At 34.9% G+C, this 27,981-nt stretch overlaps 1 protein-coding gene across 5 annotated transcripts in view; it reads left to right on the top strand.

Annotated features, from left to right (window-relative positions):
• LOC141523442 (butyrophilin subfamily 3 member A3-like) overlaps positions 1-27,981 on the top strand; it is a 64,297-nt gene that overhangs the window by 24,999 nt on the left and 11,317 nt on the right. The window contains exons 2-8 of one of the 5 annotated variants that reach the window (XM_074236621.1): positions 4,236-11,196; positions 13,282-13,358; positions 13,830-13,919; positions 17,432-17,474; positions 19,806-19,940; positions 21,639-21,659; positions 26,659-26,985. In XM_074236621.1, the coding sequence (XP_074092722.1) occupies positions 19,856-19,940; positions 21,639-21,659; positions 26,659-26,985 (433 nt within the window). In that variant the 5' untranslated portion in view covers positions 4,236-11,196; positions 13,282-13,358; positions 13,830-13,919; positions 17,432-17,474; positions 19,806-19,855. Of the gene's footprint in view, positions 1-4,235; positions 11,197-13,281; positions 13,359-13,829; positions 17,475-19,234; positions 19,941-21,638; positions 21,660-26,658; positions 26,986-27,981 lie in introns of those variants that run through there. The other 4 variants (XM_074236620.1, XM_074236622.1, XM_074236619.1 and 1 more) reach the window with 4 other exon arrangements.

Below are 27,981 nucleotides of genomic sequence, written 5' to 3'. Positions count from 1 at the left end.
TGGGAATGTGGAACTCAGATTTGAAATGAGTTGAAATGAAAAGCTCATGTTTGAGTTAGAAGTAATCCTAGCATCATGATACAGTACTCGTTTGATGAGTTCTCATGAAATAATTAAGTACTGATTTAAGAATAAAGAATGAAAATGAAAATCTTATTCTGATATTAACTGCTTTTCAGTTAGAAATTGCAATAAAATTTTTTTTGGCTTTTTTAAAGAAAAAAATTAAAATTAAAAAAAAGAAAAAATATATATCTCTATATATCAGAAATTAAGGATTTATAAATCTAGATTGGCTTGATTTAATCCAAGATGTAGTTCTGAAGGGAAAAGGAATAGCACTGTATTAATTAAGAAATGTATTAAAGCTATATGATCTCTTTTTAATGTGATAACCATGTATGGGTTGATATTCTGTGCATTACTATATATACTGTTTAATTTGAGAGGTTTATTTAAGTTGAAAAATATGTGATTTGCATTATGATATTGTGATGTTCATGAATGTACTATTTTTAAGAAATAATGCTCAATAGTTGGGAGTTTAAAATTGTGCTATTAATAAACAGAATGAATGAAGAAAAATAATACATAAGATTTTTCTTATGTATTAATATTTATTGTAACACAATTTATGACATTTGACTTGTGAATTTCAAAAGACTGTTAGTACAAAGAAAATTTTGTAATAATCATCAAGTCATAAATCCTTATCAAGAATTTTGTGCAAGGAAGTCTGATGGGCATTTAAGAATTTTAGCCACCTGATTTTAGTAATTTTAATTAGCTTAATTACAAATGATTGGGTTAATCATGTGATGAAACTCTTTAAAGAAAATGTTTGAATGGAATTTGACTTTAGGTTATTTATCTTTAAAAAAATTGTATTTGAGTAAATCTTAAAGCCTTGATAAAACTTTGTCATTTGTGAAAAAAGTAAATTAGATTTTTTTCCCCTTGTCTTAAATCAATAGACACTTCCTTTTGTAAACACCCTCAAGTTCAAGTTAGGTTGTATTTAGAAGTTCTGTGGTAATTGGGCTTATTGCCTGTAAAGAACTTTATGAAATTAACTTATAATATCTAAAAATACATTTTTACGCCAACTTAGGTTTGATAAATTCCAATTTCAGAATTTATTTTTGCTTTAAGATTTGAATAAGAGATATGTCCACCACTTTACAAGTTCAAGATAAATGTGTTGTCCTTTTTAACATCAGGAATTTTTATAGCAATTTTAAAAAACAACTTGTAAAATACTTTTGTAAAAGTTTTTTGTAATTTGTATAAGGTCTATAAATTTTCAAATCTATAAACTAATTTACTGCAAAATAATATGATGATATTTGCTTATAGCTGTCATAGAAAAGTTTCTATTTTTTTAAAAGGTTACCAATTGCAAAACAATTAGCTATTGGGTTAAAATTAAGAGCATTTAAAGTTCATAAGTAGAAAAGTTCTTCCTCTATTTAAAAACTTATTATGAGATTGGGTTCCTGAGAAATCTCATTTTCTTTTTAAGATTGATAGAAGCATATTTAGGTGGAAATGAATAACCTTGTGAAATGAATAACTGTTTTACTACCCTGGTGAATAAAGTAATTTCACCTGTAAATATTTCATTGAATGGTCAAATGAGGAATATGTTAAGTTTTCTTTCCTGCCCTCTAAAAAAAATAAAATTTTAAAGGCTCCTCTTTCTTTTGGTCTACAGGTGGCATTATGTATCCCCTTTGACTCAAAAAAGGGGGGATTGATATAAGATTTGGTATGATTGTTGGCATAATTTTGTAACAGTTTTGCATTTTAAAATATGGTACTAATAATTCTGTAATACTAAAACATATTATTATAGACAATGTACTCAACTTCATATATAAGATAGGTTACTATACTTTAAATTTTTATTACTATTCATAATCTCCTCCATTTTCCTGTAATGATGTCATCATTTTATGTGGTATTTGATTATATATGCCAGTGTTTAAGCATAGCAATAGAAAAATTATTATTTTGTTTCTATCTATATGTTATATGGTCCAAACCTTTTGTTGTAAAATCACCTGTGGAACATGGGAAATGTTTTATGAGTTTTCTGTAATATTCATTATTATCCCTATATGATCATAATTGATATATGACATTTTCTGATCTTTTAATCTATAAAGTTTAGAGACGATCTCTGTCTGATTATAATAAATTGTTATAATTTTTTTTCATGAGACTGAAATTAGGCTTTCTATCTTAAGTCTGAAATCCAGGTATCAAAGAAAAATACTGGTGGGCCATAGTCTATAGAAGCCAGCAAAACCAAATGGAGATTTTGTTGAAATTTTGCAGGTGAAAAGTTTGAATTGAAAGGTCAACTTTTCAGTGTGGTCTGACGTTGGAACTATCCTAACTCAGTTTCCCGAGTATGTGACATACAGAAAATGTCTCTCATTTGGCTGTCTGAGGACCATTGTCCTTTCTTTTTTATCCCTGATCTAGCAATTTACTATAAAGATCAGGGATAAAAAAGAAAGGACAATGGTCCCTTATGTATTTAGGTGTCTGTTCCAGGTGAAGGTCATTAAAATCAGATATAGCTATTTAAGTAATTTTGCTTATATTTATCTGAATTCTAATAGCCAGTTAGGTTACTGTGTAGTTTGGCATTCCTTTTGTGGTATAAAAGCTCATTGTTATGGAAGTTTATTTTGTTAAAGAGTATTCTAGGGGCAGCTAAGTGGTGCAGTGGATAAAGCACTGGCCCTGGAGTCAGGAGTACCTGAGTTCAAATCCAGTCTCAGACACTTAATAATTACCTAGCTGTGTGGCCTTGGGCAAGCCAGTTAACCCCATCTGCCTTGCAAAAACCTAAAAAAAATAATAAAAAGAGTATTCTCTAAATGGGGAATAACAAAAATAATAATACTACCAATTAATCTGTTTATAACTGAATTTTCTGTGATCATATGACAAATAATATGTTATCATGATCTAAGGAATTCCAGAATTTCATTTTCTAGTAATAATAGTAAATTGACTTATTTAAAATATTAAGAAGTTTTAACAGAAAAGGAAAATCTCTTCACTTAACCTGGATTGGAGAAGTCTCTGAAGCTATCTCCTTAAACCATAGAACCGCATAAGGTGGCTCCAGAATAATGGATCCAAAATCTCTCCTTGTTGCTTTTTGCTTTAACTTTATGATCCATATAATCAAAAGGGGACTGCCCCTTTGAATCTCTGTAATTTGCCTACTTTATGCCCTATTATGGATTTTATTTTTTTCTCTGCCCATATTTTCTTAGGAAAAACTTAAGTCCTAAGAGATGTATTTTTTTCCTCCTCCAATTGTTCTTATCTGTCTAAAAATTTTTTTTGATCTCTATATAACACTAAAGATCAAAATGAGGAAATGTCTAATCTGATATTCTTTAATTTGGAATTAAATTTTCTGATCTATATATTTCTGATAAAAATTAATCTCTTTTAACCTTTAACTAATGCTTGTAAATCTTAATGTTTGTCTCAGTATGTAAAAATGTCAGTCTACTATTTTAGGCCTGTCTCCTACATCTAAAATATTGACTTGGCTTGTGTCAATATTGCCTTGAAAGCTCTATCCCTATTGTTATCTGTAAACATTTACTCTCCAGTCTAAGTGGGAATCTTGTCAATAAGGAATTTGGAGCAAATATTGTAAGATATGTGAGTATTGGGGCAGCAAAGTGGTGAGGTGAATAGAGCATCAGCCCTGGAATCAGGAGACTCTGAATTCAAATCTGACCTCAGACACAAAATTGCCTGTGTGACCTTGGGCAAGTCACTTAACCCCATTGCCTTGCAAACCTCCCACCCCTATACATAAAAAAAGATATGAGAGGATCATATTGTAAAACCATATTATCTATATGAAATCTCATTGAGTCACATCTGACTCACTTTTTATGATTTCATTATTTTGTCCTTTCTGTATAAAATGCTCCCAGAATTTTTTTATCTGAGTTGGTAGTTGTAAGATGCCAACTACCCATGGGTTTTTGGTAAGATCCTAGAGAATTAAACTTCATTTATAAAACTAACTTTTTATATCATTTTTAGCCTAAGAAAATTATGGTTAACAATAGATAGATGTAAAAGACACATTAAGAATCTTTACTTCCCTCCCTCCCTTCCTTTCTTAGTTTTTTATGAAGATTGTCATCCTATCATGACTCACAGTTTTTCTTGTGTTGTATATATTTCAGGACTAGAGCTGTCACTGAGGCAAATGCCAGAATGATGAAGATCAAAGACAGAATAGTTGCTGAAAGAGAAATTCCCTGGTCTTCACTTTATGACCAGGCCAACAGACAAAGTCATTAGTATTGACTTCTAGCACCCTTCACCAAATGTCTGCAGGATCAGGGACATTAAAGAATGTTCTGATAGACATATAAGCCCTGCAATCAAGAGGCTTCAGTCAGTGGGGGAAATAAAAATAGTGATACAAATAACTATAACACTACCCACTGTGTGATAAGTAGGATGAAGTGAGGCATGCTTTCTGCTGGAAATCAGTGAAATCTTCATGGAGAAGATAAAATGTGCTTTAGGTCTTAAAGATCGGGTATGATTCCAAATGGTTGAGACAACAGTCAGTATTTTTGGTGGTTCAACATGAAGAGTCAGAAAACATGTAAGAAGCAAGATATGTAGCTCACTTCATCTGTGTAGAGTCCCACTTCTGGACTCCCTCAATCTTCCCCAGGAGAGCATTGGAGACATGGGGGACAAGGATAACAAGGGAAACAAGTACTCCATCAAGATCTCCAAATGCTCCAAGTGCTCTGTTTATTCACCAAAACACCAGTGCCTAAGTACCTTTCCAGTCTCTAATTCACTCCCATGGCTCTTAGTAAGATAAGATTCTGGTGTGCAAGGACACCAGGTGAAGATAATTCACAATGCTCCTATACACAATGGTTCCCAACATATCCCCCTTCATTTTTGAAACAAAATTATTTCATAATGAACGCCGCATAAGTTGTAAACAAAAGTTCAAAGATAGTATACACAAATGTCAATTTAACAAAGCCAATATTCCCAAATTCCTTGCAATACATTTTATCCCATCTTACAGACAAAAAAATCTTTCAAAGCAATCAAATTCAAAAGCTAAACTAAAAGGAGTAATTTTAACTTTACCTAGCTATTTCAGAATTTAGACACTAACACACTCTCAACACAGGAAACAACTCTTTTGCATTTCAAACTTATGAAAGTGAGATTGTTAGATACTGCAGCTGGCACAGTAGAAACATTCTCCCACTTCTCCAGGCCAGTAGAGAGATGTAAGATTCGCTATAGATGTTCAAATACACACATACACACATAATCAATCAAGACCAATCAACAGAAATATAAGCCATAGGCACAGACTTCATTTGAAAGATAAAATCCAAATTTCGCAGTCCCAGAAAAAAAAATCTTCTTGCTCTTTTTTTCTTAACAAATTGAACCATGAAGCTTCCCAATCAATAACCTATTGAAAAACATAGTCATTGCTCAACCCCGGCCCCCTCTGCCCTAAACCAGGAAGAAGGCAAGGAGGTCCCTTGATTTCTAAAATAAGTTCTTGGAGGGGGTCTTGTCCTTGTAGCAAAGCCTGTATTCCATTTGAGACATAAGCTTGAGTTTCAAGGTTCCAAAAAAAGAAAGATTTCCCTTCTCCCACTGCCCTCCCTCTGCAGAGGGTGGGAATGGTAGTGAATGAGAGAAAGCATTTGAAATTACTTGAGATGTTGACAGTACTCTTTGGAGTTGTTGCATTTTGTGAACAGTAGTCCTCAACATAACAAACTGTCCAATAGCTTGTGACACCTTCGCTCTCAACTCAGGAAGCACAGCTAGTGTTCCATTCACAGCCCTCTGCTGTGGGAGCAATAACTGAGTTGCAGCCGGCTGTAGGCTGGCAAGTGAAGCTTGTGGTTACTGGAGTGCAATTCATTGCCGGGGTCTGAGACAGAGTCTGTGTCAACATCTGCGGCAACAAGGAGATGTCTCTGAAGGTGACTGTCGATTTAGGGGTTTGGATCCCACTTAATGTGTAAAGTGCAGTCAGGTCAGCACCCACGGCCAAAAGGAGCAGCAAGCAAGTCCTGCGCATCCCATTCATGGCTGGGACAGACTCCTGCTGAGCAAGAAGCTTCATTCCTTGCAGCACTGCCTTGGAGATTCCACTTCCGCTGATTCCTCAATGTTGAATTCTTATCACTTTTGTTGGTTATGGTGCTGACTCTCTGCAGTGGACTGCTGCTTGAGGAAGCTCTGTCCCCCTGTGGTGCTGCCTCACAGACTCCACTTCCCAACTCAACAGCAGCCCCAATCAGAGAATCTGCTAATTCTAACCCTTAATTGATATATCTCTTCCCCATAATGTTGTAGGGAGTCCTTCAACTACAAGAGGAATGACAGTCCCTGCTTTATCTTCTTTTCTCCAAATTCAAGGTTTGACAAGAAATTTCTATTTCCTGTCTACTTCCAATGTCTACTAGTATAAGCGGCCTGTTTAGGCCAAGCTTGTGGCCAGTTTTGAGTGGGGAACACAGTTCCCCACTGTCAATCAAGCTTAAGAAAGCATTTCCTTCTACTTGGATGACACAAAGAGGTTTTTTTTTGAAGAAATTTTAGTTGTAAACATAATTTCATTGTGGTTTCTTTGTTTTGACCCCCTTTTCAACTTGCTTTCCTTGCTATTTATACCAGATCTTGAAAAATCATGTAACTGAACTATGCAATGGTTCTCATTTATGTAGCCATCATCATCACTAGCATTCATTATTTCAATAGAGAAAATTTCCCCACTCACATGCTTTACTAAAGATATAATGTGAGTATACTCTGGATTAGGTGGAGTCAAAATGATTGTGAACTCCTCATCCATTAATTGTAAAGGGTGAATAGGTACTTCAGTAGAAGCATGGGGAGGCACCCTAAATTTCCCAGCACTTTTGACTGTCAGTAGTTTGATATGGGTGGACTTGCTGCCAAAGAGGTATACTGGTTTTTACATTCCATCTACTGCTGGTCCTGAACTGTCATATCCCATGATAATTTTGAGGGGTCCCAGGAGGAGGTCCCCTTTCTCCATTTAAATTTCCTTTCTACCTTCTGATGCCCAGTGTTCTGCCTTTTCACACTTTGGGCATGGAGTTTTAGGATGATGTGTCCTGACCTTTCTGGGTTTAGCTCCTTGGACACACCAACAATCTTTCTTTAAATGTCTAAATTTTCCACAAACAAAGCAAGTCTATTTCTCTTTATTTCCAATGTGCATATTAGCAAATGCCTCTATCATTAATTCTGTATGATATACCTGAGACCCTACTCTGTCACATCTTTGAATTATTTCCTCAATGGTGGCATCCCTTCTTAAGCCAATCATTGCTTTCTGACAATCAGCATTTGCATTAGCCCATGCTAATTGCTTTATTAATACAACTATTCCTGCTACATCTCCTAAAGTCCTTCCTACTGCCTCCTGTAATCGGGTAAAGAAATCTAGAAAAACATCATCATTTCTTTGTCTAATTAGTGCAAATGGTTCTTTCTTATCATTTTGTGTTGGAATACATCCCCAAGCATTCTTTACACAGGGAGCAATTCTTTCATATGTCTCTAACCTATAAAATAGTTTGTCTGCATTGTTGAAAAATTGACCTGTGCCACTTAACTGTTCATAATATGTGGTGGCATTGGGACCTTGTGCATGTCTCAAAGTCATCTGTCTACATTGTTCTATAAAATCCGTCTTCCAAAAAACCAGATTGTCTGGGTGACAAACATGCTCTATCTGTTTCCAATCATTAGGTGTTAATATGGAGTATACAAGAGTAGCCAATTGTAGCTGGACAAAAGGTGATCTTGCCCCATATTCCCCTACTGCCTTCTTTAAATCTCTGACTGCTTTTATATATTGTGACTTATGTCTTCACCTAAGGTTTCCTGGATTAAAAGGATCTGGCTCCTCAATAACAGGATATGACTGAAACTCAGCTCCAAGATCCATCAAGCTGTCTCCCTGATCTTTTGCTTTTTTGATGGCCTTTTGTACTTGCTGAAATCTCTTCTCTAGGTGCTGTAGGGCTGATCCTAGGCTTTTCTTGATAATACTTCTTTATTTCTTCTGTCTCAGGCCATGGAGGCAAATGCACTTTCACTTTACCTTCCCTCTCCTCTACACCTACTTGTTCCAACTTCATTAACATCAGCCCCATGGTAAACTTGTTACCTTCTCTGAAGTCTTTTGCTCTGGGATGTCAACCTGATTCTCTTGCTTTTATCTACTATGTTTTTATACTGGACTTTACTCAGATAACACCACCTTTATTGTCCCTGTTTGGGTGCCAATATGTTGAGTCCCACTTCTGGACTCCCTCAGTCTTCCCCAGGCCAGCATTGGAGGGGCAGGACACAAGGATAACAGGGGAGACAAGTACTCCATCAAGATCTCCAAGTGCTCCATTTATTCATCAAAACACCAGTGCCTAAATACCTTTCCATTCTCTAATCCACTCCTACTCCTGTGGCACTTAGTAAGATAAGACTCTGGTGTTCAAGGACACCAGGTGAAGATAAGTCACAGTGCTCCCATACACAATGGTTCCCAACAGGTCTGGAGTACAGAGATGTGTCAAGAGGCAGTTGGGTGTCATAATTGGTAGCTCCTTGGACTTAGAATCAGGAAGAACTAGTTTGAATCCTGAATCAGATGGTGATTGGTGATTAAGAAGGAAAGGATGATTAACAGTTTCAAATATTATAGGGATGACAGAGATGAAAAGAACTAAGGGAAAACCACTTGTGTCTCCTAAGATATTTTCTGTAAAATTATGGAGTTAGATATCAATTTGAGAGGATTTAAATGGTGATAGAATAGTGAACAAATGGTAATGGTGACTATACTGTTTTCAAAAATTTAGTAGTTGGCAGTAAGGAGAGATGAAAGACACACACATGCAAAGGAAAAAATGGACAGAGATAGAGACAGGAGAAGAATGGTGCCATGACTCAAAAGGGAAGTAGAATTTAGGGATTTTTTTAAAGAATAAAGGAAGCTTGATCATATTTGTAGGGAATAAAGGAATGTAATTGAAGATATAAGAAACAAAGGAGTTATTTGAAAGAGGTAGTAGGAGGGCAATAAGACTAGAGGCACAAATGAAGGAGTTAGAGATACTTTTTCCTTTGAGAGTAGAGCAAAGAAAGAAGATTGATAAAAAGTGAGATGTGGAGGATGGGAAATGAGAAATTTCTTGAAGGATATTATTTTTTTCCAGCAAAGATCAAAAAAAAGAGTGGAAAAAGCAGCTGATGAGTGATACCCAGAGAGGGGCATGAATCAGATTGATTGGGCCATGGAGTATAAGAAATAGGTAAAAATAAAAGATAATGTTAAAATGGAGAAGAAAGCAATGGAAGATGAAGGTTTGAATTCAGAGAATGAAGATGTGAATGACTTTGAAAAAAGTCCTGAGCCAAGAGGTTTAAGAATGTCCTAGAGAGGATATTTGTCCCTACCTAGTAAATTCATGTTTCAGTCCAGCTGAATTATTGTGTCTGAGAGATATCAATGGTCAGTTTTCAATGTTGCCAACCATTATCATACTCTTTCTGGCTGGTTCTGGAAATGGCCTAGGACTGGGAATACAGTAAAAACAAGGAGAGTAAAGGAGATTACAGATTGAAAATAGCTTCCTCTGACCAGGTTGAAGCAGAATGTGCATAGATGACTTGAGAATATTCCAGAAGCTATGTCACAAAAGGTCTAGAACTTTAGAAGTAGAAGAGTTAAATAGTAAAGTGTCAAGAAACAGGGTAAGTATAAGAATTGTCTTTAGTCACAAGATAAGATGACTACCCTCCTCCCTGAACTTCTCTGTAGCTGAAAGTACTTTTTCCCCTTCATGCTTTCCTAGAGCTTTTGCTCCTGCCTCCTTGTAATATCAAGTTGGTCTCCTTCCCCCAATTCTCCCTGGTACCACCCTAGTTTGGGCTCTTATTATTTGAGCGGCCTACTTTGTCCCTGTCTCATCTCACTCCCGTATAATTCATGATGCACACTGATATTTTAATAAATTTTCTAAAGAAGGAATCTGAATATGCCATTCCATTATTCAAAAGAACTTTAGAAATTCCTGATTGATTATCAAATAAAGAACAAACTTATTATCTTAGTGTCAAGGAGCTCCAAAGTCTGGATATCCCCAACATTCCAGACATATCATAGAGCTCATCCAATTCGATTTAACCATCATTTTCCAAGGAACAATAGGCTTCTTTGGCTTGGTCATCCACTGTAATCCTGGGTCATTGCCAAGAATCTTGACTTTTGTCTGCCACTGGAATTTGATGACTCTGGCAGAGAGAGTGAGGCTTGATGGTTTTGTGCAACTCCACTTCAATACAATTCACAATCAAGTCAACACATCACCCATGCTATCATAGTTCTCTTTGAAAATCAAGGATGAATAATAACATGTGTATCCTCAGAACTTAGCACTGTAATCATTTAAATGTTTATTGATTAGCTGTCTGGGAGGATGAAATAAGCAAAGCAGTTTAGGTAAAGTGAAGAAGGAAAGATCACTTTTACCTAGGTATGGAAAGGTCAGGAAAAGGTAATGAAGATGGTCATCTGAGTGGGGCCTTGTAAAAAGGATGAGACTTCACTAGTAAGGATGGGGAGGAAGAGCACATTTTCAGGCATGGAGACAGTCTGAACAAAGACACAAAGATGTGAGAAGGTGGAATGAGAACAGGAGATGGAGATCAGTTTGTTTGAAATATAGATAACATGTAGGGAGTAATAAGTGGTCTGGGGCTAGAATCTGGAGAACCTTAGATGCCAGCTTTTGCTGTTGTTCAGTCTTATCCTACTCTTGGTAAAGACTCACTAATGCTTTTTCCTTCTCCAATTTGTCCCTGTTTTACAGGTGAAGAACTGAGGCATATAGGAGTTAAGTGACTTTCCCAGGGTCACACAGCTAGTAAATGTCTGGGGTCAAATTTGAACCCAAGACTTCCTGATTCTAGGATCCTGTGACACTGTGTCCACTGTGATACCTGAATGCCAAGGCAAGAAGTTTGTAGTCTTTTTTGTAAGGACTGGGGAAAACCCTGAAGGTTTTTTGAGCAGAGGAGAGTCTCTAGGAAGATTGTGTGACTGTAAGTATGTCACTTAACTTTGAGTCACATCTATTACTTTCTCTAGACTTAATCTGCTGAGCTCTTTTTCACTATGCCAAGAAATTATAAAACCCAAATAAGATGGTTTACAAAGATCTGTGATTTCAAAGTGGGGGTAATAACAGATTATATCATTTCTCTACCTACCACTCACTCCCTATTTGAAATAAAAAGGATTCAGAACTTAGAGATACTGGTGGACTTCACTCCTCTCACACCTTATTGATAATATATTTAAGAGTTGACGTTCTTCGTGAATGTAAACCCCCTCATAAAACACCTCTGTTAAACACAGATGCTATCTATGTTTGGTATAGTCCTTCCTGTTACATACTAGGATCTCTTTGGTTGGAAAGTAATTTAGTTTGAGGCAGTTTTGAGGTACTCTTGATAAAATGGAAAGATATTTCACAACCTCCTGCCATAAAATAACTGCCTTTGGAAAAATGGTTTCTGATTACACTCTCAGTAGATAGTCTCTTAAGTACTTTCCAACTTCATAGGTTTATGAATCTATTGTGACTTTTGGCATCCTTATGTAAGTTATGCCTTATCTTGGACATAGTCTGTGGGGGTCCAGCCTCCGCAGGGTTCTTGGAACTTGACAGGAGGGATAGAGTCGGCGAAATGAGTTGAGTCAACAAGTGGGTATAGGCAGGAGCAGGTTGACTGTCAGCTGCTTGGATTTATTTTTATAGTTTCAGAATCATGTATGTTTCAAGCAAGCAAGCAAGCTGAGATCATTTCCTTGTTTACAAGAGTGCACAATTTTCATCATCATTTATATAGTTCATATGGTTACAAGTTTTAATCATGTGATTACAAGTTTAAGTAATAATCATATAGTTAATTGATTTCTTATCCCTACTCAGACCACGATGACCTTAACCTGTCTATTACCATATTTATTACTACATTGTATAATTGTTAATCCATTTAAAGTTATTAATTAAGCAATTCTTTTAATGGAAAGTTTTTTCTATTTTTTGTGTAAGTAATGTTTTTAGATACACTTCCTTAACAGTCTGTAGTGAGGGTCTTTATGCTTGTCCACCCATCTGTTAACTCTTACAATAACCAATTTTTCTTTCTGGCCTTGTTGGTAGAAACCACAGTTTCTATGACTTTTTTTATTCTTTCCCTTGAAACTAAGGCTGCTGGAGTTCAGATATCGCTCACCTGTACTATTTTCTCACCATCTTTTTCATATATTCCTGTGTATGGTAAGGGGGGCAAAACTATTAATTTCCCTGGAATTCTATCTGATCCATCTTGTGTCTGTTTTCCCTGTATATATTCTGGTATCTCCTTGGAATTCCCAGTGCTGGGTTTTCCAGAGATTTCATAATGTTGAAGCCTTTTGTATGCCTGAGGGAGAGGCATACATAAATTTAGATAGAGTTTACAAGCTGTTGTATTCAAGGAATTTTTCTAAAATCCTTCCTTTATAGTCATTCCAGTATTAGGGTGAGTAAATATTGTAATCAATAATAAACCTATCAATATTGGCATGCATGAAATCCATATATATATTGAAGAAGGAAATGTTGTTCCATCAGGCAGTGTGACTGCCTTGAGTCTTCTTGCTGCGACTGTGTCAAGCAGCTTAGAGACCCTGGCTCCCAACAATAGTCTGATTTTTTTTCTATTAGTAATAGATGGAGTGGCTGCAGCAACCTTCAGAATGGTTGTAGAACAGAGTGGCAAATAGAAGCAAGAGTTATTAATATTTTTCCAGAAATTTACTAATCACTACCAGAGAAAATTATAGACAGGAACTCCATGATCTTTCCCGCAAAGGTGATACCTTTGAGCATTATTAAACATTCAGTTCAGGCCAGTACCAAGAATCTCTGTAGAACCCAGCAGGTGACAAATACTGTATGTAGTTCTCTTCTCAGATTTGTGATAGGAGTAAGATATGATTTCTCTGAGGGAGAGGGCCTACAGGTATTTTTCTTTGTGCATAGAAAATCTTGTCTGATCCATGCTACAGCTTCAAGAATTTTGCAAATTAACTTCCCTAAAGGTATAATGAGGTCTCTTTTGTTCCTTTTGCTCCAGGTAGGTTGCAAGAGTATGAACTTTGAATGTGGAAAACCTGAATGAAAGTAGTGCCTCTCAGTCTTCTGTAATCCTGGGTAAGTCACCTAACCTCTTCTGGTCTTGGTTTCCTCATCTGTAAAACTGGGCTAATAGAAAAATGCTAGCTAATATTATTGTTGTTGTTACTGCTAGGAAGTTTAATCTGCTGTGCTTCCCAAGATGGGAAATAGTGAAACAAAACTATCCTTCAGCTCTTGTCTGGAAGGGATGATGTTTCACTGTCTCCTCTATCATTGTTTTTAGTAATTGGAAGGGAAGGAACTCTATTAAAGCCCTCTGGTTTTAAATTGGCCTTCACTCTGACCCAGAGCTGCCAACTTCCTTATGATGAAGTCAGTTTCTTTAGTTCTTCTTTGAGTATGGGTCACATTGTTGGCACCCTCAGCTGAGAAAACTTTGTCCCATGACAATAGCTAATTCCAGTTTGGCTGACCTCAGCTCAGGACTACCCCTAATATCCTTGTGCATGCTATTTCCTCTCTCCTCATTTCTATCTTCTTTTCCAGGTTGGTACTTCATGAAGTACTCTGTGAAATAGTGCAAGAGGATATCCTGGAATTTTGTCTAATGAACAGCAGCATTATTGCCTTATCATTGTAGGTACTTGAAACTAGTCAGGACTCCTCATCTATTAAGAATAAAATGATGTGTTCCTATTATATGTGTAGTTGGTTGATAAGGTAGGGCTTATACCCCTGATGGCCTCATTGATAAATTATAATTTGACTTCTATCAAGATCTATGGCAAAAGTGTGAACTCTGGAAAGTCCCACCAACTGGAACAGTTGCCTTGGGCAGTTTGGTAGTCTGTTGCCTAAAATAGCCAAATTATATGGGAAGGAGATACAGCATCAGAGGATTGGAAACTAGGTCATGAAGTTTTTGAGCCATAGCAACTAATCAGAACTGTCTCTCAAAAGCAAAGAGAAGTTACTTTTGGTTGGCCTTCTCTCACACAGGAAATCACAGATCTATCTTAAGTTTGAAGTAAGTTCTTAATCACATAGTGTTATCCATAAAACAACTCAGTAAGAAGGGTAAGCAAAGCATTTTTAATCTCTTTTTTACAGATGAGCTAACTGAAGCTTAGAGGAAGTCTTATTACTTGACCTGGCTAATAAAGGCTAATAAGTGATAGATCAGAGAATGGAAGTAAATCTTTTGATTTCAGGTTCAGTGTTCTTTTCTTTCTCTTTAAAAAAAATTTTTTTTAAGTGCTCTTTTCACTACATTGCAGCCAATTATCTTGAAAGACCCAATTTCAGATCCTAAGAATGTGTCCAAAAAGCATCAGTGTGAAGTTCTCTCTGTGTTCAAAGTCATTATATTTCAAGGAAGACAGGCTTGGCTGCCCTGGTGGGCAGGCAATAGCTAGTATAGGTAAATTCTTGGAAAACATTAGGCCCATATGAATTATTTAATAAACATTTCCTGAATTATATAGATCTTTTCTTTTGTTCCTCTCAGGTAGTTTTAATTCATTATAATGAGGTTCACCCAGTTCATTCACAGGTCCCCCTCTATTTTTCAGTTAAGAGCTAAGTGATTAGTTGAGTGGCCTGGGGAAAATCATTTTACTTTTCTGGGTCTCAGATCCCTTATCTGTAAAAATGAGATATGGATATTTACACCACATTCCTCACAGAATGAGGAAAATGCTTTAGAAATAATGATAATAAAAATAGCTAAAAATTATATAGTATTTTAAAAGTACTTTAGAAACATATCATTTTATCATTCACAATTCCATGAGGTAGATGCCATTGTTACCTCCATTTTTCAGGTGAGGAAACCGAGGCAAGCAGAGGCTAATTGACTTGTATGGAATCATACAGTTAATAAGTAAATTTGACCTATTATCAATATTATTGAAGCAAGAATGGTATTCTGAGGAGATAAAGTAGTGAGCTCCTTCTTATCCAACCTTTTACTGGTGGTAATTGCTTGCTTAATAACACATTGGATTCAATTTCCTAAGTTCCTATCTTCTGAGTATAAGCTACTGTTATAGAATCTTCTGCTTATTGTCTCTTTGCATGACAAAAGCATGTGAGACAAAAGTGGTGGAGAACCCTTGTTTCACAGTTGAACCCAAAGTTTACCCAGATAAAAACTTTCCATGGATCTTGTATATGGCTCTTTAAGCAACTAGGTAGTGCAAGTGTGAGAACTGATATAGGAAGACCGGAGTTCGCGCCTTAACTAGATTTGTGACTCTGGACAAGTCACTTAACTTTTTCCCAGAATTAGAGTATCTATAAAATGAGAATAATAATAGCATCTAATTCCAGGATTGTTGTGAGGATCAAATAATTGTATGTAAAATATTGTGCAAATCTTAAAGCTATTATTTGTTGTTGAGATACTTTTCAGTTATGTCTGTCCCATTTAGATTTTTCTTGGCAGAGACACTGGAATCGTTTGCTTTTTCCTTCTTCAACTCATTTTACAGATGAGGAACTGAGGCAACAGGGTTAAGTGACTTGCCCAATGTCATACAGCTACTAAGTATCTGAGATTGGATTTGAACACATTTTCCTACTCTGAGCCAACTAATTGCCTTATAAGACCTTAGTCCTATTTTCCTCAGATCAGCAATTCATACTTAGCATCCTCATATTATATTGGAGAAGTTAACAGAACATATCCATGAGGAAATGAATTGTGTTGTTTAACCTTTATGAGAGTAAAACAAATCAGGCAATGCAAAACTGAAACATGAGCAAGACCGATTTCATTAGACTTATACTCCTGAATTCACCTTGTTTCCATGCAAGTATTTACATTGCATGGTCATAATTTGTCATAGCCATGATTTCTTATCATATACAAAGAAACTAAATTCCAGTACTGAATCTTCTTCATTTCCCCGGATCTTTGGGGTGAGAGTTATGGGAAATTAGATTTAGTGCTAGAAGAGTCAAACTCCTTTACTTTATAGATGAGAAAAAGGAAATCCAGAAAGTGCATTACCCCCAAAATATGAAAGTGGAAAAGGTGAAATTTGATCTTAGATACTCTGACCTTAAAGCATATGCTTTTAAAAATGAACCAAATATCTCTATCTTGATGTACTTGTTGAACTGAGATAATTGGAAAGCTATGGCTATTTTGAAAGTGGTTTCTTTGGTAAGAGGTGCATTACAGTTCAAAGTCCTTGGAGTATTCAGAGGGCTCCTGCCAAAACCCTGGAGCTGACTACCAAAGGGTTCATTTGGAAATACAACCTTCCAAGGGTCACCAAGATTTGTGTGCTGAGTTTTCATCTGAGCATGGAGGAAAGAATGGCGCGAAGATGATGAAGGTGATAAAGTGGGCTGAAAACTTAGGTTCCACCAAGCTCTAGACTCCACGTCTAGTCCAGGTGAGTAAGGTGTCCAAGGAATTAGGCGAGATTTTTTTCCCCCATCATACAGCATCACTTGACCTAAGGGAGCCCTCTGCTTAAGTAAAACATGGTATGAATATATAAATTTCTGATGAATTAAATTAAATTGAGTTGGTTTTGTATCAATTTTAGTGAGCTTTTTAAAAAACACAAGATACATCAGGTTGTATTAATTTTAGTTAGACTTACCCTGTATGCACAGTCTCATGATTAACTATCTGTGGGACCATGATAAAGCTATTTCAGTTCTTTGAACCACAGCTTCTTCATCTGTAAGATGGTGATATTACTTTATAATTTTTTTTTTGCAAGGCAAATGGGGTTAAGTGGCTTGCCCAAGGCCACACAGCTAGGCAATTAAGTGTCTGAGACTGGATTTGCACCCAGGTACTCCTGATTCCAGGGCTGGTTCTTTATCCACTGCACCACCTAGCTGCCCCTATAAATATGTTTAATGACTTTCTTGGAAAAGAGGAAAAAAGGAACAAAATCATGTCTTATTATGTTTGTTGCCTAAAAGCTTGAACTTAAATTAATAAGTATTCAAATCATAGCTTCATATTAGAGAGTTGGAAAGAAGTTTTTAAGAGGAGTAAACTGGATTCCAAAGAAGTTGAACTAACTTGTTTAAGGTCATATAATTATTAACTCTTTTCTTTTAAAACAACAACAACAACAACAACAACAACAACAACAATGCTTTGATTTTTTTTCCTTGAGATTTTGGGGTGCCTCCTACCTTGGTCCCTGTGTTTTTTAGAAGGTAAGATTTTACATTCTTTTTCTTTATATTCTCTACATTATAGTTTAGTTGAATGATATTTCCCAAAAGGGACATTCTCCTTCCCTTCTCTTATCTCTAAGCTTTTCTTTGTACAGCTTAACCTCATAGGATTCTTAATAGGCACAGTACTATGTGTTTAGTCTAATTTAATATAATTGAAGCTCTATAGTCCCCTCATTTAAATAAATCCTTGATTTTTTTCTACTTTTTTCTACTTTTCTACTTTTTTCTACTTTTTTACTTTTTCTACTTTCTACTTCTATTTTTCTACTTAACAAAACTTAACAAAATAGCAGCAGCAGAAGCAATAACAATAAATATTTATTAGGTATCTAGAGGGTAGCTAGTTGTTAAGGTGGATAAAGCACTGGACTTGGAATCAGGAAGTTCTAAGTTTAAATCTGGACTCAGATACTTACTAGCTGTGTGATCCTGGGCAAGTCACTTAACCCTGTTTGTCTCAGTTTCCTCATCTGTAAAAAATGAACTGGAGAAGGAAATGGTAAACCACTCCAACATCTTTGCCAAGAAAACCCCATGGACAAAGTTCATGGTCAAGAATTGGACACTATTAAACAATCTTAAAGATCCTCATGGCTCAAGGACAAAATCATGGACAATTTTTCTAATTCCACAAAGAAAAAATCTTATACTTACTTCAATGTGTGTACTGAAAAATATTTAATAACAAGCTCTCTGAGAAATAAATGTACCCATGACATACTTTTAAATTTATTTTTTAAATTTAATTAATTTAAATTTAATATTTTCTCCATTTAAGTTTAGACAATCAATAAAACAAAATTCTGATTTGATTTTGTTATTATTGTTACTGTTCAGTTGTTTTGTTTGTGTCTGACTCTTCATGATGCTATTTGGAGTTTTCTTGCTAAACATACTAGAATGGTTTGCCATTTCCATTTTTTAGCTCTTTTAAAGATGAGGATACTGAGACAAACAGGGTTAAGTGACTTGGTCAGGGTCACACAGCCTTTGAGGTCACTTTATCCATTGAGTTACCTGACTTATTTCTGAGGTTTAAATGCTCACACTGAAAATTTAGCACTTGTCTCTCCTGAGCCTATGTGGTTTATTCTGATACCCATTATGAAGAACTATATATAATTCTTGTTTTTTTTTTTTTTAGCTTTTCTCCTTCTTAAAGAGATAGTAAGTTTCTATTTCTTCTGTAGGAGAGGCTTTTTGAACAAGTACTTCAATTCCATTCCTGGTATTTGTACTCCCTATTTGATTCAACTGTGCCTTTTATACCAAGCATATCTCTGCCTGTTATATGAGAACTGGAACACAAACCAGACAAGTTTCATTAGAAATCCTTTCTATTTTCTCTATGTCTCCTCTCCCCAACTTATAAACTTTGACTTTCTTAGGGAACTGGCTAGTCTGAAGACATTTCCAGTCTTTTAATGACTAGGATAAATAAAGGAGAACTCAATGAAACTGATTCTTAGGGCAACTTCTCCAAATGACCAACTTTGAATAATTGAAGACTAGTCCACTTTGGGGCTATGCATCTTTCCCTATTCCTTTTTCCCACATGCTTTTTTGCCATTAGGTAATTTACTTTGAACCCTGTGCCTATCTATTTATGAGTTAAAGAAGAAAAAAATAATAAAATTATTTGCTTTATATATTACTAACATGTTTGTTTGGTTTTTGCTTTTTTTTCACTTTTGTTAAATACATGTTCATTTTATTTATTAATTTTCCTCTAAAGGCTACTTAAACTGCATCTGACAAATTTTAAGTTTATTGTCTCACAGTTATAATTTTCTACAATCATTTTTGATTTCTTATCTTTTCTTTAACTACTTACCAATTATTTATTGCTGTGTCCTTTGTTCATATTTATTTAAAAATTATTTTTGTTGCATTGTCTATAAAGGATGTACTTAATTATTTTGATCTTTTTTATTTTGTGAGTTGGGGCACATTTTTGGTATTTCTGAAATACCAAAAAATTGATATATGTCTTAAGGTTCCCTTAAATAAATGACAAAGATCTGTCATATTTAATTTGATCATGGAAATATGGGTCAGAGTGTGGGTCAGTGTCAGGAAAAGCCACACCCTTGAGAACTATACACAAATCTTGAAGAAACAAGCCCAAGCAAATCCAGGGAAAGAATTGAAATGTAGTTTTAGATATACCACTCAAAGTCCTGTAGCCAGAGCTTTCATTATGACAGGATATAAATGGTCATGACCACAGAATTTAAAAAGAAATGTGGAGGAGGGGAGTATAACAGATAGAATCTCCCACTTAAAATCTTCTTTTCTTTTTTATAGTTATTTTCTGACTCTCCTGTGCTAGTTGCTGACCTTTGATTTTCACAGACATGACGGGTACCACATGCTATACTGTGTCTGGTGTCATTGCTATCATAGTGTGCTTTCTTGGATTTTATGTCTTAACACCTTCAGGTGAGCATTTCTATCTCTCTTTTTTTTATGTATGGGTTCTTCAAGTGAATGAAACATTTCAAATTCAATTCAGTCAATAAATTTTTCCTCATTGGGAGAATTTATGGCTTCTTGACTGCTCAGAGTAGCAGATATGAATCCACTCCTGCATACCTTGGGGTAGAGATCAATTTCCTCCACCCCATTGACAAGTTTCATCCATAGGAGACTGGTACTTAATGGAAGAATCTTAGACTGCTCTCTCTCTCTGATGTGCTTTTCTCTGCTAAGTGTTTTTTTTTTTTAACCTTGTATCTATATTAATTCTTCCAGCATTGGTTAAGTCATGGGAAATTAATTAATATGAAACAAACCTCATAGTAGATGAATTTGCAAAGTAATCACCAATTTGTTGATTGATTTTTTTTTCAAAAAAATTCCAATAGATTATGTTTGATAGCTTTTGTAGTGACACAATCTAGCCTTCTTTCTGTAGTCTTCCTCCCCTCTCTTCCATAGAACCATTCCTTATAGCAAGGAATTTAAGAAAAAAAGGAAAAGGAAGAAGAGAGTAAGTCAGTACAACTGACCAGTATATCAGAGCAATCTGATAATATATTCAGTTCTTCACAACTGTGAACAACCCTCACTCCACACATGCCTCTGAAAAAAGTTGGAGGAATTTTTTCATATTTCTTTTTGGGGATCAAGCTTATTTCTTTTCTTTCTTCTTTTTGTCTGTATTCAGATACCATCAGCTCTGTCTTTGGGGTGGATAGAATTCTTTACCATAAGTCCATCAGATCAATTGTTTCAGTATTTTTTTCCCACAGTTGCTATTGCTATTTGAATTTCTCTCCATCCTATACCTCCCCACCCTATACTTATTCTATTCTCTCTCTCTCTCCTTTCTCTCTGTCCCTTCTCAAAAGTGTGTTGTATCTTCCCTCCCTTCTATTATCTATACACTCCCTCCTCTTCCCTTTCCCCTTTCTTCCATCCCTTTCCTTTCCTTTTTTTCCCCTCTAGGGCAAGATAGTCTTCTATATGCAATTGAATGTATGTTATTTCTTCTCAGAGCCACTTCCAGTGAAAGTTAAGGCCCACTTATTCCCCCTCATCTTTCTCCCTTCCATTCAATTGAAAAAGCTGTTTTAAAACCTCTTTTATGTGAAATAACTTAGCTCATTCTACCTCTCCTTTCCGTTTGTCCCAGGTACATTCCTTTCTTGTTCATTAACTCCATCTTTGTAATATATCTTTTTATTCAGCTCCTTCCTGTTCCTTGTCTATATATACTCCTTCTAACTGCTCTAATAAATGAAAAGGTTCATATGAGTTCTCAGTATCATCTTTCCATGCAGGAATACAAGCAGTTCAACATCATTTAATTCCTCATGATTTGCCTTTCCCATCCACCCACTCTATGCTTCACCTGAGTCCTGTACTTAAAGATCAATCTTTTTGTTCAATATGAAAGTTTGAAAGTCCCCTATTTCATTGAATGTTCATATATTTTCCTCTGAAAGAGGATGTACAGTTTTGCTGAATAGTTGATTCTTGGTGGTAATCCAAGCTCTTTTGCCTTCCATAATTTCATTCCAAACTTTACGAACTTTTTAATGCAGTAGCTGCTAAATCTTATGTTATTCTGACTGTAGCTCCACGACATTTGAATTGAATTAATTGATGGGGATTCATCTATTTTTTGTTTTTCAGAAAAACTTGATGAAGAACTTGGTAAGTTATTTTTTTCTCCTTAAGATAATAGTCAGCACTTTGTGTCTCCTGATATGTCCAGGTAATTAATTTTAATTCTACCATTCCCAATTCTTGGGCACAGAGATCTGTAGTCTACTTTTGAGATCTTAAGTTTTTGATTCCATTTCCTTTGACATTTTGTTTGATTTCTATAAAAGTTCATTCCTTTCCTACCATATTCCTCTTTTTTTCTGTGGTAAAAAGGTGATTGGGGCAGAGGATCTCAGATATTATAGTGGCCAAAAAAACTCTGGAATTCTGATTCTCACAAAGAAAGACTAAGGGAAGAACAAAAACTCCCTGAATATAATAACTAAACTAATAATTACTAAGTCAATTTATTATTTTTTCACATTCTAAATACCTATTCAAATAGGATATTTTAGGTGACTTAACTTTTTAAAAATCAGTTTAAAAATTAAATTAAAAGCATTAACATTTTATTTTCTCTCCCTCTCAGTCACACTAAAAAAAAGGAAAGAAAACTAGTCCAATTCCTTTTATTAACCAGCATTGTCAAGCAAAAAAATTTCCCAAACTAACCATGATGTACACCTCATTTTACATATTGTATTCATCAGCTTTCTTTCAGGATATAGCTATCACTTCTCTAGAATTGATGAATAGATTTTTTTTCAATATTTTTAATATGTTGTCTTCGTATAAGTTGTTCTTTTGGCTCTTTTCACTTTCCTCTGCATCATTTTGTGCAAATCTTTGCATTTTTTTCTGAAATTATCTCTTATTTATTACAGGCACAATAGCATTCCACTATATTCATATGATATAATTTGTTCAGCCATTCTGTAGTTGTTGGACACCCCATAGGTTCCTGTCATTTGTCATAATAAAAAGCCACTAAATTTTTTTTTTTTGTACAGAGGAGTTCTTTTCCTCTTTTTTTTTCCCCCACTGGAGTATAAGCCTGGGTCAAAGACTTGGGCGCAGTTCCAAATTGCTCTAAAATCTAAATAGATCAATTCACAGCCCCAGAAATATTATATTAATGTACCCTTTTCCCCTTTTACAGTCTTTCCAATATTTGTCATTTTCTTTTTCCAATCTGAATTGAATTTTCCAATCTGAGGTGAATTCTCAGGTGCTTTAATTTATATTTTTCTATTGTTAAGTAATTTGAAAATTCTAAAAAGATTGTAGCTTAGATTTTTCCTTTGAAAACTTCCTGTTCATGCCATTTGATAATTTAACAGAGAGTGACTCTTAGTCTTATAAATTTTAATTAATTCCTTGTATATCTTGGAAAGCTGCATCTGGTAGATTGTATAGTGGATAGAGTACTTAGAGTCAGAAACACTTGAGCTCAAACACTAGCTGAATGACCTTGAGCAAATCATTTAACTTCTTTTTGCCTCAATTTCCTCTTCTGAAAAATGGAGATAATAATGTTAATTACAGAGTTGTTTGAGGATCAAATGATATAATTTATGTAAGGTGCTTTTCGAACCTTAAAGTACTATATAAATTTTATCCATTATTGTCATTATTATATGATAACTTTTGTTGAGGAAATTACTGCAAAGGTTCCCCGCCTACCCAGTTAACTGAACATTATATATACATCATATATTTATTTGGATCTTATCTTGTCATGTAGTGTGACTGAACGTCTAAATTTAATTTCTGCCAAACTACTTTCCAGTTTTCCTAACTTTTATCAGATAGTGAGTCTTAAATCACTAAATGGAATGTTTGAGATGATTGATCATTATACCAGTGTGTTCATTTGCTTCCATGTATTGCTTACCAAGTCTATTCTACTGCTAAACATTTCCATTTTTTTAAAGAACCAGTATCAAATAAATTTGATGATTGTATTATAGTTTGATATCTGATGATTCTAGGCTCTCTTCCTTCCCATTTAAAAATTATTTGTTAGGAACTTTTTACCTTCAGTTGAATTTTGTTATTATGTTTTCTTTATAAAGTAATCCTTTGGCAATTTGATGGGTATAGCACTGAAAAAATAATTTAATTTAGATAGTTGTCTCATTTTTATGGAATCAACTTGGCCTATCCATGAGCAAGTACTATTTCTCTGATTATTTAGATATGTCCTTATATCCATAAAAATGTGTGGTAATTATACTCCTGTAGTTCCTATATCTTATTAGGTAAAATTCCATATATATATATGTGTGTGTGTGTGTGTGTGTGTGTGTGTGTGTATATATATATATATATATATATATGTATATGTACTATGGTTATTTTAAATGATATTTCTCTTTTTTACTCCCTCTCCTCTTCTTGTTGGTAATATAGAGAAGAGTTGATGATTTTACATTGGTTTATTTTGTATCCTTTGCTGAATTTATAGTTTCAATTAATTTTTAATCAATTCTCTAGGATTTTCAAAATAAATCATATTTAAAAATCTATACTTTTGTTTTCTCCTATTCCTATGGTTATTCCCTCAATTTTTTCTTTTCTTACTATTGTAACTAGCATTTCTAACACTATATTGATTAATAATCACCATGATGATGCATCTTTTGCTCAACATCTCAGACATTTCATTACATTTTGTTCCTGATATATCTTTGTTTTTAAGAAGAAAGACATAGCTTTTTCTCTTTGTCTTTCTGAGACTTTATTCCATATCCTTTTTTTAACTGAAATTTTATTTTTTCCATTTACATGCTATGTTAGTTTTTCAACATTCAATCCATTTGCAAATTTATGAGTTACACATTTTTTCTTCCATTTTCTTCCATTTCCTCTCCTCTCCCATGGCAGTAAACAGTCTGGTAAAAAGTATATATATATATGTATATATATATATATATATATATATATATATATATATATACATATATTTGTATTTAGCATATTGACATATTAATCATTTTGTGTAAGAGGATTTAGAACTAAGGGGAAAGAAAGAAAACCAAGAAAACCATGGTTTAGGAAGGAAAAATATGAGAAGTTTTAAAAAAGTTATTCCATGTCCTTTTTAAAAAAAAATTAAGACAATGGGGTTAAGTGATTTGCCCAAGGTCACACAGCTAAGCAATTATTAAGTGTCTGAGGCTGGATTTGAACTCAGATCCTTCTGACTCCAGGGCCAGTGCTCTATTCACTGTTCCACCTAACTGCCCTGTCATGTCCTTTTGATAGAAAAGAAATGCCTGCATTTAATGTGTGGCATGAAGAAAAAAACACTGAATTTTAAGTCAGAAGGCTTGCCTTCAAGTCCCTGGTCCTGCAATTCTTTTTTTTTTTTTTAATTATTTATTTATTTATGTTTGAGTTGTACAATTTTTCCCCCAATCTTGCTTCCCTCCCCCCACCCCCACAGAAGCTAATCTGTTAGTCTTTGCATTATTTCCATGCTATACACTGATCTGAATTGAATGTGTTGAGAGAGAAATCATATCCTTACGGAATTAAAATATAAGAGATAGCAAAATTGCATAATTATGATAATGATTTTTTAAAAATTAAAGGTCTTTGTTCAAACTCTACAATTTTTTCTCTTGATACAGATGGTATTCTCTATCCCAGATACCCCCAAATTGTCCCTGATTATTTCATTGATGGAATGAATAAGTCAATCAAGGTTGATCAACACCCCATGTTGCTACTCTAGTGTACAATGTTCTTCTGGTTCTGCTCATCTTGCTCACCATCAATTCATGCAAATCCTTCCAGGCTTCTCTGAATTCCTATCCTTCTTGTTCTCTAATAGAACAATAGTGTTTCATAATGTACATATACCACAATTTGATGGATATTCACTCCATTTCCAATACTTTGCTACCACAAACAGGGCTGCCATGAATATTTTTGTACAAGTGATGTTTTAACCTTTTTCATTTGGGCATAATTCCAAATTGCTCTCCAGAAAGGTTGAATGAGTTCACAGCTCCACCAACAATTATTAGTGTCCCAGATTTCCCACATCCCTTTCAACATCGGTCATTGTCCTTTCTGGTCACATTGGCCAATCTGAGAGGTGTGAGGTGGTCTGGTCCTCCAATTCAATGAGACTTTAGGGAAGCTGCAGGATGAATGCCTGAAAAACACTTAGTTGCCATGCATCAAGAACTCACCTAAGCCTTGAAGATATAAATCTTCTGTTAATCAGTCCTTGCCTTCAAGGAATTTAGTCTTTAGGGAAAAAAACAGCATATAATGGAGTGTGGCCATTAAGGGATGCTCTGATGAGCCATTAGGGGAGCTGATTCACATGCCTTCTCCAAAGGTTTTGAAATTCAGTTTCCTCACCTGGTAAATAGGGATTATAATACTTATATTATGAGCCTTACCAAGTTGTTATGAGCACCAAGTGAGATTATCTATCAACCACTAAGTTAAAAAGCATTTATTATTTGACTTATGCATATCTGGTACTATCAAAGCCAAAACTGAAACTTCACTATGCTCAAAGACCTTAAAATCAGATGGAGAGGACATTATGCACACCTGTAGTTATATGCAAGGCACGTGCATACAATGTAATTTTGGAGGGGAACACTAGTAGCTGGAGAGACAAGGAAGGGCTCTTAGATTGTGGTATGTGACCTAGACATTCAAGAAAATCAAGAGGAAAGAGAACATTCTAGACATGGGTGTGATATATTTAATAACTATAATAACTGGGAATGGGGACCGCTAGGGAAGAATAGTGGACTTGGAGTCAAGAAAATCTGAGTTTAAATTCCAACTAAGACATTTACTAGTTGTGTGACCCTGGTAAAGTCACTTGATTTCTATTAGCCACAGTTTTCTCATATGTAAAATGAAGATAATAATAATAGCACTGACTTCATAGGGCTGTTGTGAGGATTAAAGGAGATAATATAATGCTTCACAAACCTTAAAGTACTTCTATGAGTTAGTTATTATAAAGTTCACTTTGTATTATTATTTCTTCCATAGAAAGTCTGCCTTACTCTTTCACAACTGTCCCTTTGCTAACTCCAGTTTTAACTTTTCTTTTCCACTTTCTCAACAGCTCTAAGAAAAGTGATTGAACCTACTCAGCCCATTATCACCGGTCTGGGTGAAGATGCATTGTTGCCATGTCACCTCTTCCTTGAAATGGATGTGGATTGGATTCGATCTCAGTTCTCTAATATTATCTATATGTTTTGGGATGGGAAGGATCAGCAACAGAAACAGTTGGCAGAACACAGAAGAACAGTATTTACAAATGACACTATCATTAATGGAAGTATTGATTTTAAAATCAGAAATATCAAAATTTCTGATGATGGCCAGTATCAGTGCTATTTTGAGAAAAAACAAGTGTTTCAAAGAGCCATAGTTGAAATAATAGTAGGTAAGTTAATGGTTTAGTGGTTTATAGATAGTAAACTGGATGTTTTTCACATTGAAGAATATTACTAATCTTTAGGTTAAAACATGGATTATTCATTCATCTATAGATTCCTCATTATTCATATTCTGATAGGAATTAGAAATATTTTCCCATAAATTTGATAAATTTGGGGATTAACTCTTAAGTTTTTAACTTCCTCCATCTTCTTTTTTTCCCCCCCCAAGGCAGTGGGGTTGAATGACTCTCCCAAGGTCATATTGCTAGGTAATTATTAAGTGTCTGAGACCAGATTTGAACCCAAGTCTTCTTGACTCTAGGGCCAGTGCTTTATCCACTTTGCCACCCAACTACTCCATCTTCCATCTATTCTTAATTTTAATTACTGATTTTATGAAATTGCAGCTGGAAATAAAAATCTACAGTTTGCAAGGAGGGATATATATATATATATATATATATATATATATATATATATATATATATATATTTTTTTTTTTTTGCAAGGCAATCAGGTTAAGTGGCTTGCCCAAGGCCACACAGTTAGGTAATTATTAAGTGTCTGAGGCTGAATTTGAACTCAGGTACTCCTGACTCCAGGGCCAGTGCTCTATCCACTATGTCACCTGGCCGCCCCAAGGGACATATTTTTTCAAACTTTGTTGACTAAAGCAAATAGATATAGAATAAAGGTATCTTGCTGATTCTGTGGATGAGTTAAAGGATGACAACAATTCTGACATTGTGAAAGTGAAAATTAGATCATAAATAAGCTTTAGGATATTAGAAATTAGATTTCTAATATAATTTTTCTTTCTTAATTAAAGATCTGTAGATTTATCTAATGGAATACTCTTGAGAAATCTTCACTTTTTGTATTGCTTCTTCTCACATGTCTCTATTCTTTACTTATTCTGTTTATTAATTCTTTATTCCCTATTCACTCACAATTTAGTTGACTTGAAGACCAAATGTATATGTATGTGTGTTTGTGTGTGT

Source organism: Macrotis lagotis, chromosome 5 (genome assembly GCF_037893015.1).
Source record: "Macrotis lagotis isolate mMagLag1 chromosome 5, bilby.v1.9.chrom.fasta, whole genome shotgun sequence".
Lineage (NCBI taxonomy): Eukaryota > Metazoa > Chordata > Mammalia > Peramelemorphia > Peramelidae > Macrotis > Macrotis lagotis.
The sequence above is the reverse complement of the archived record's forward strand: the minus strand, read 5'-3'. Positions and strand labels throughout refer to the sequence as shown.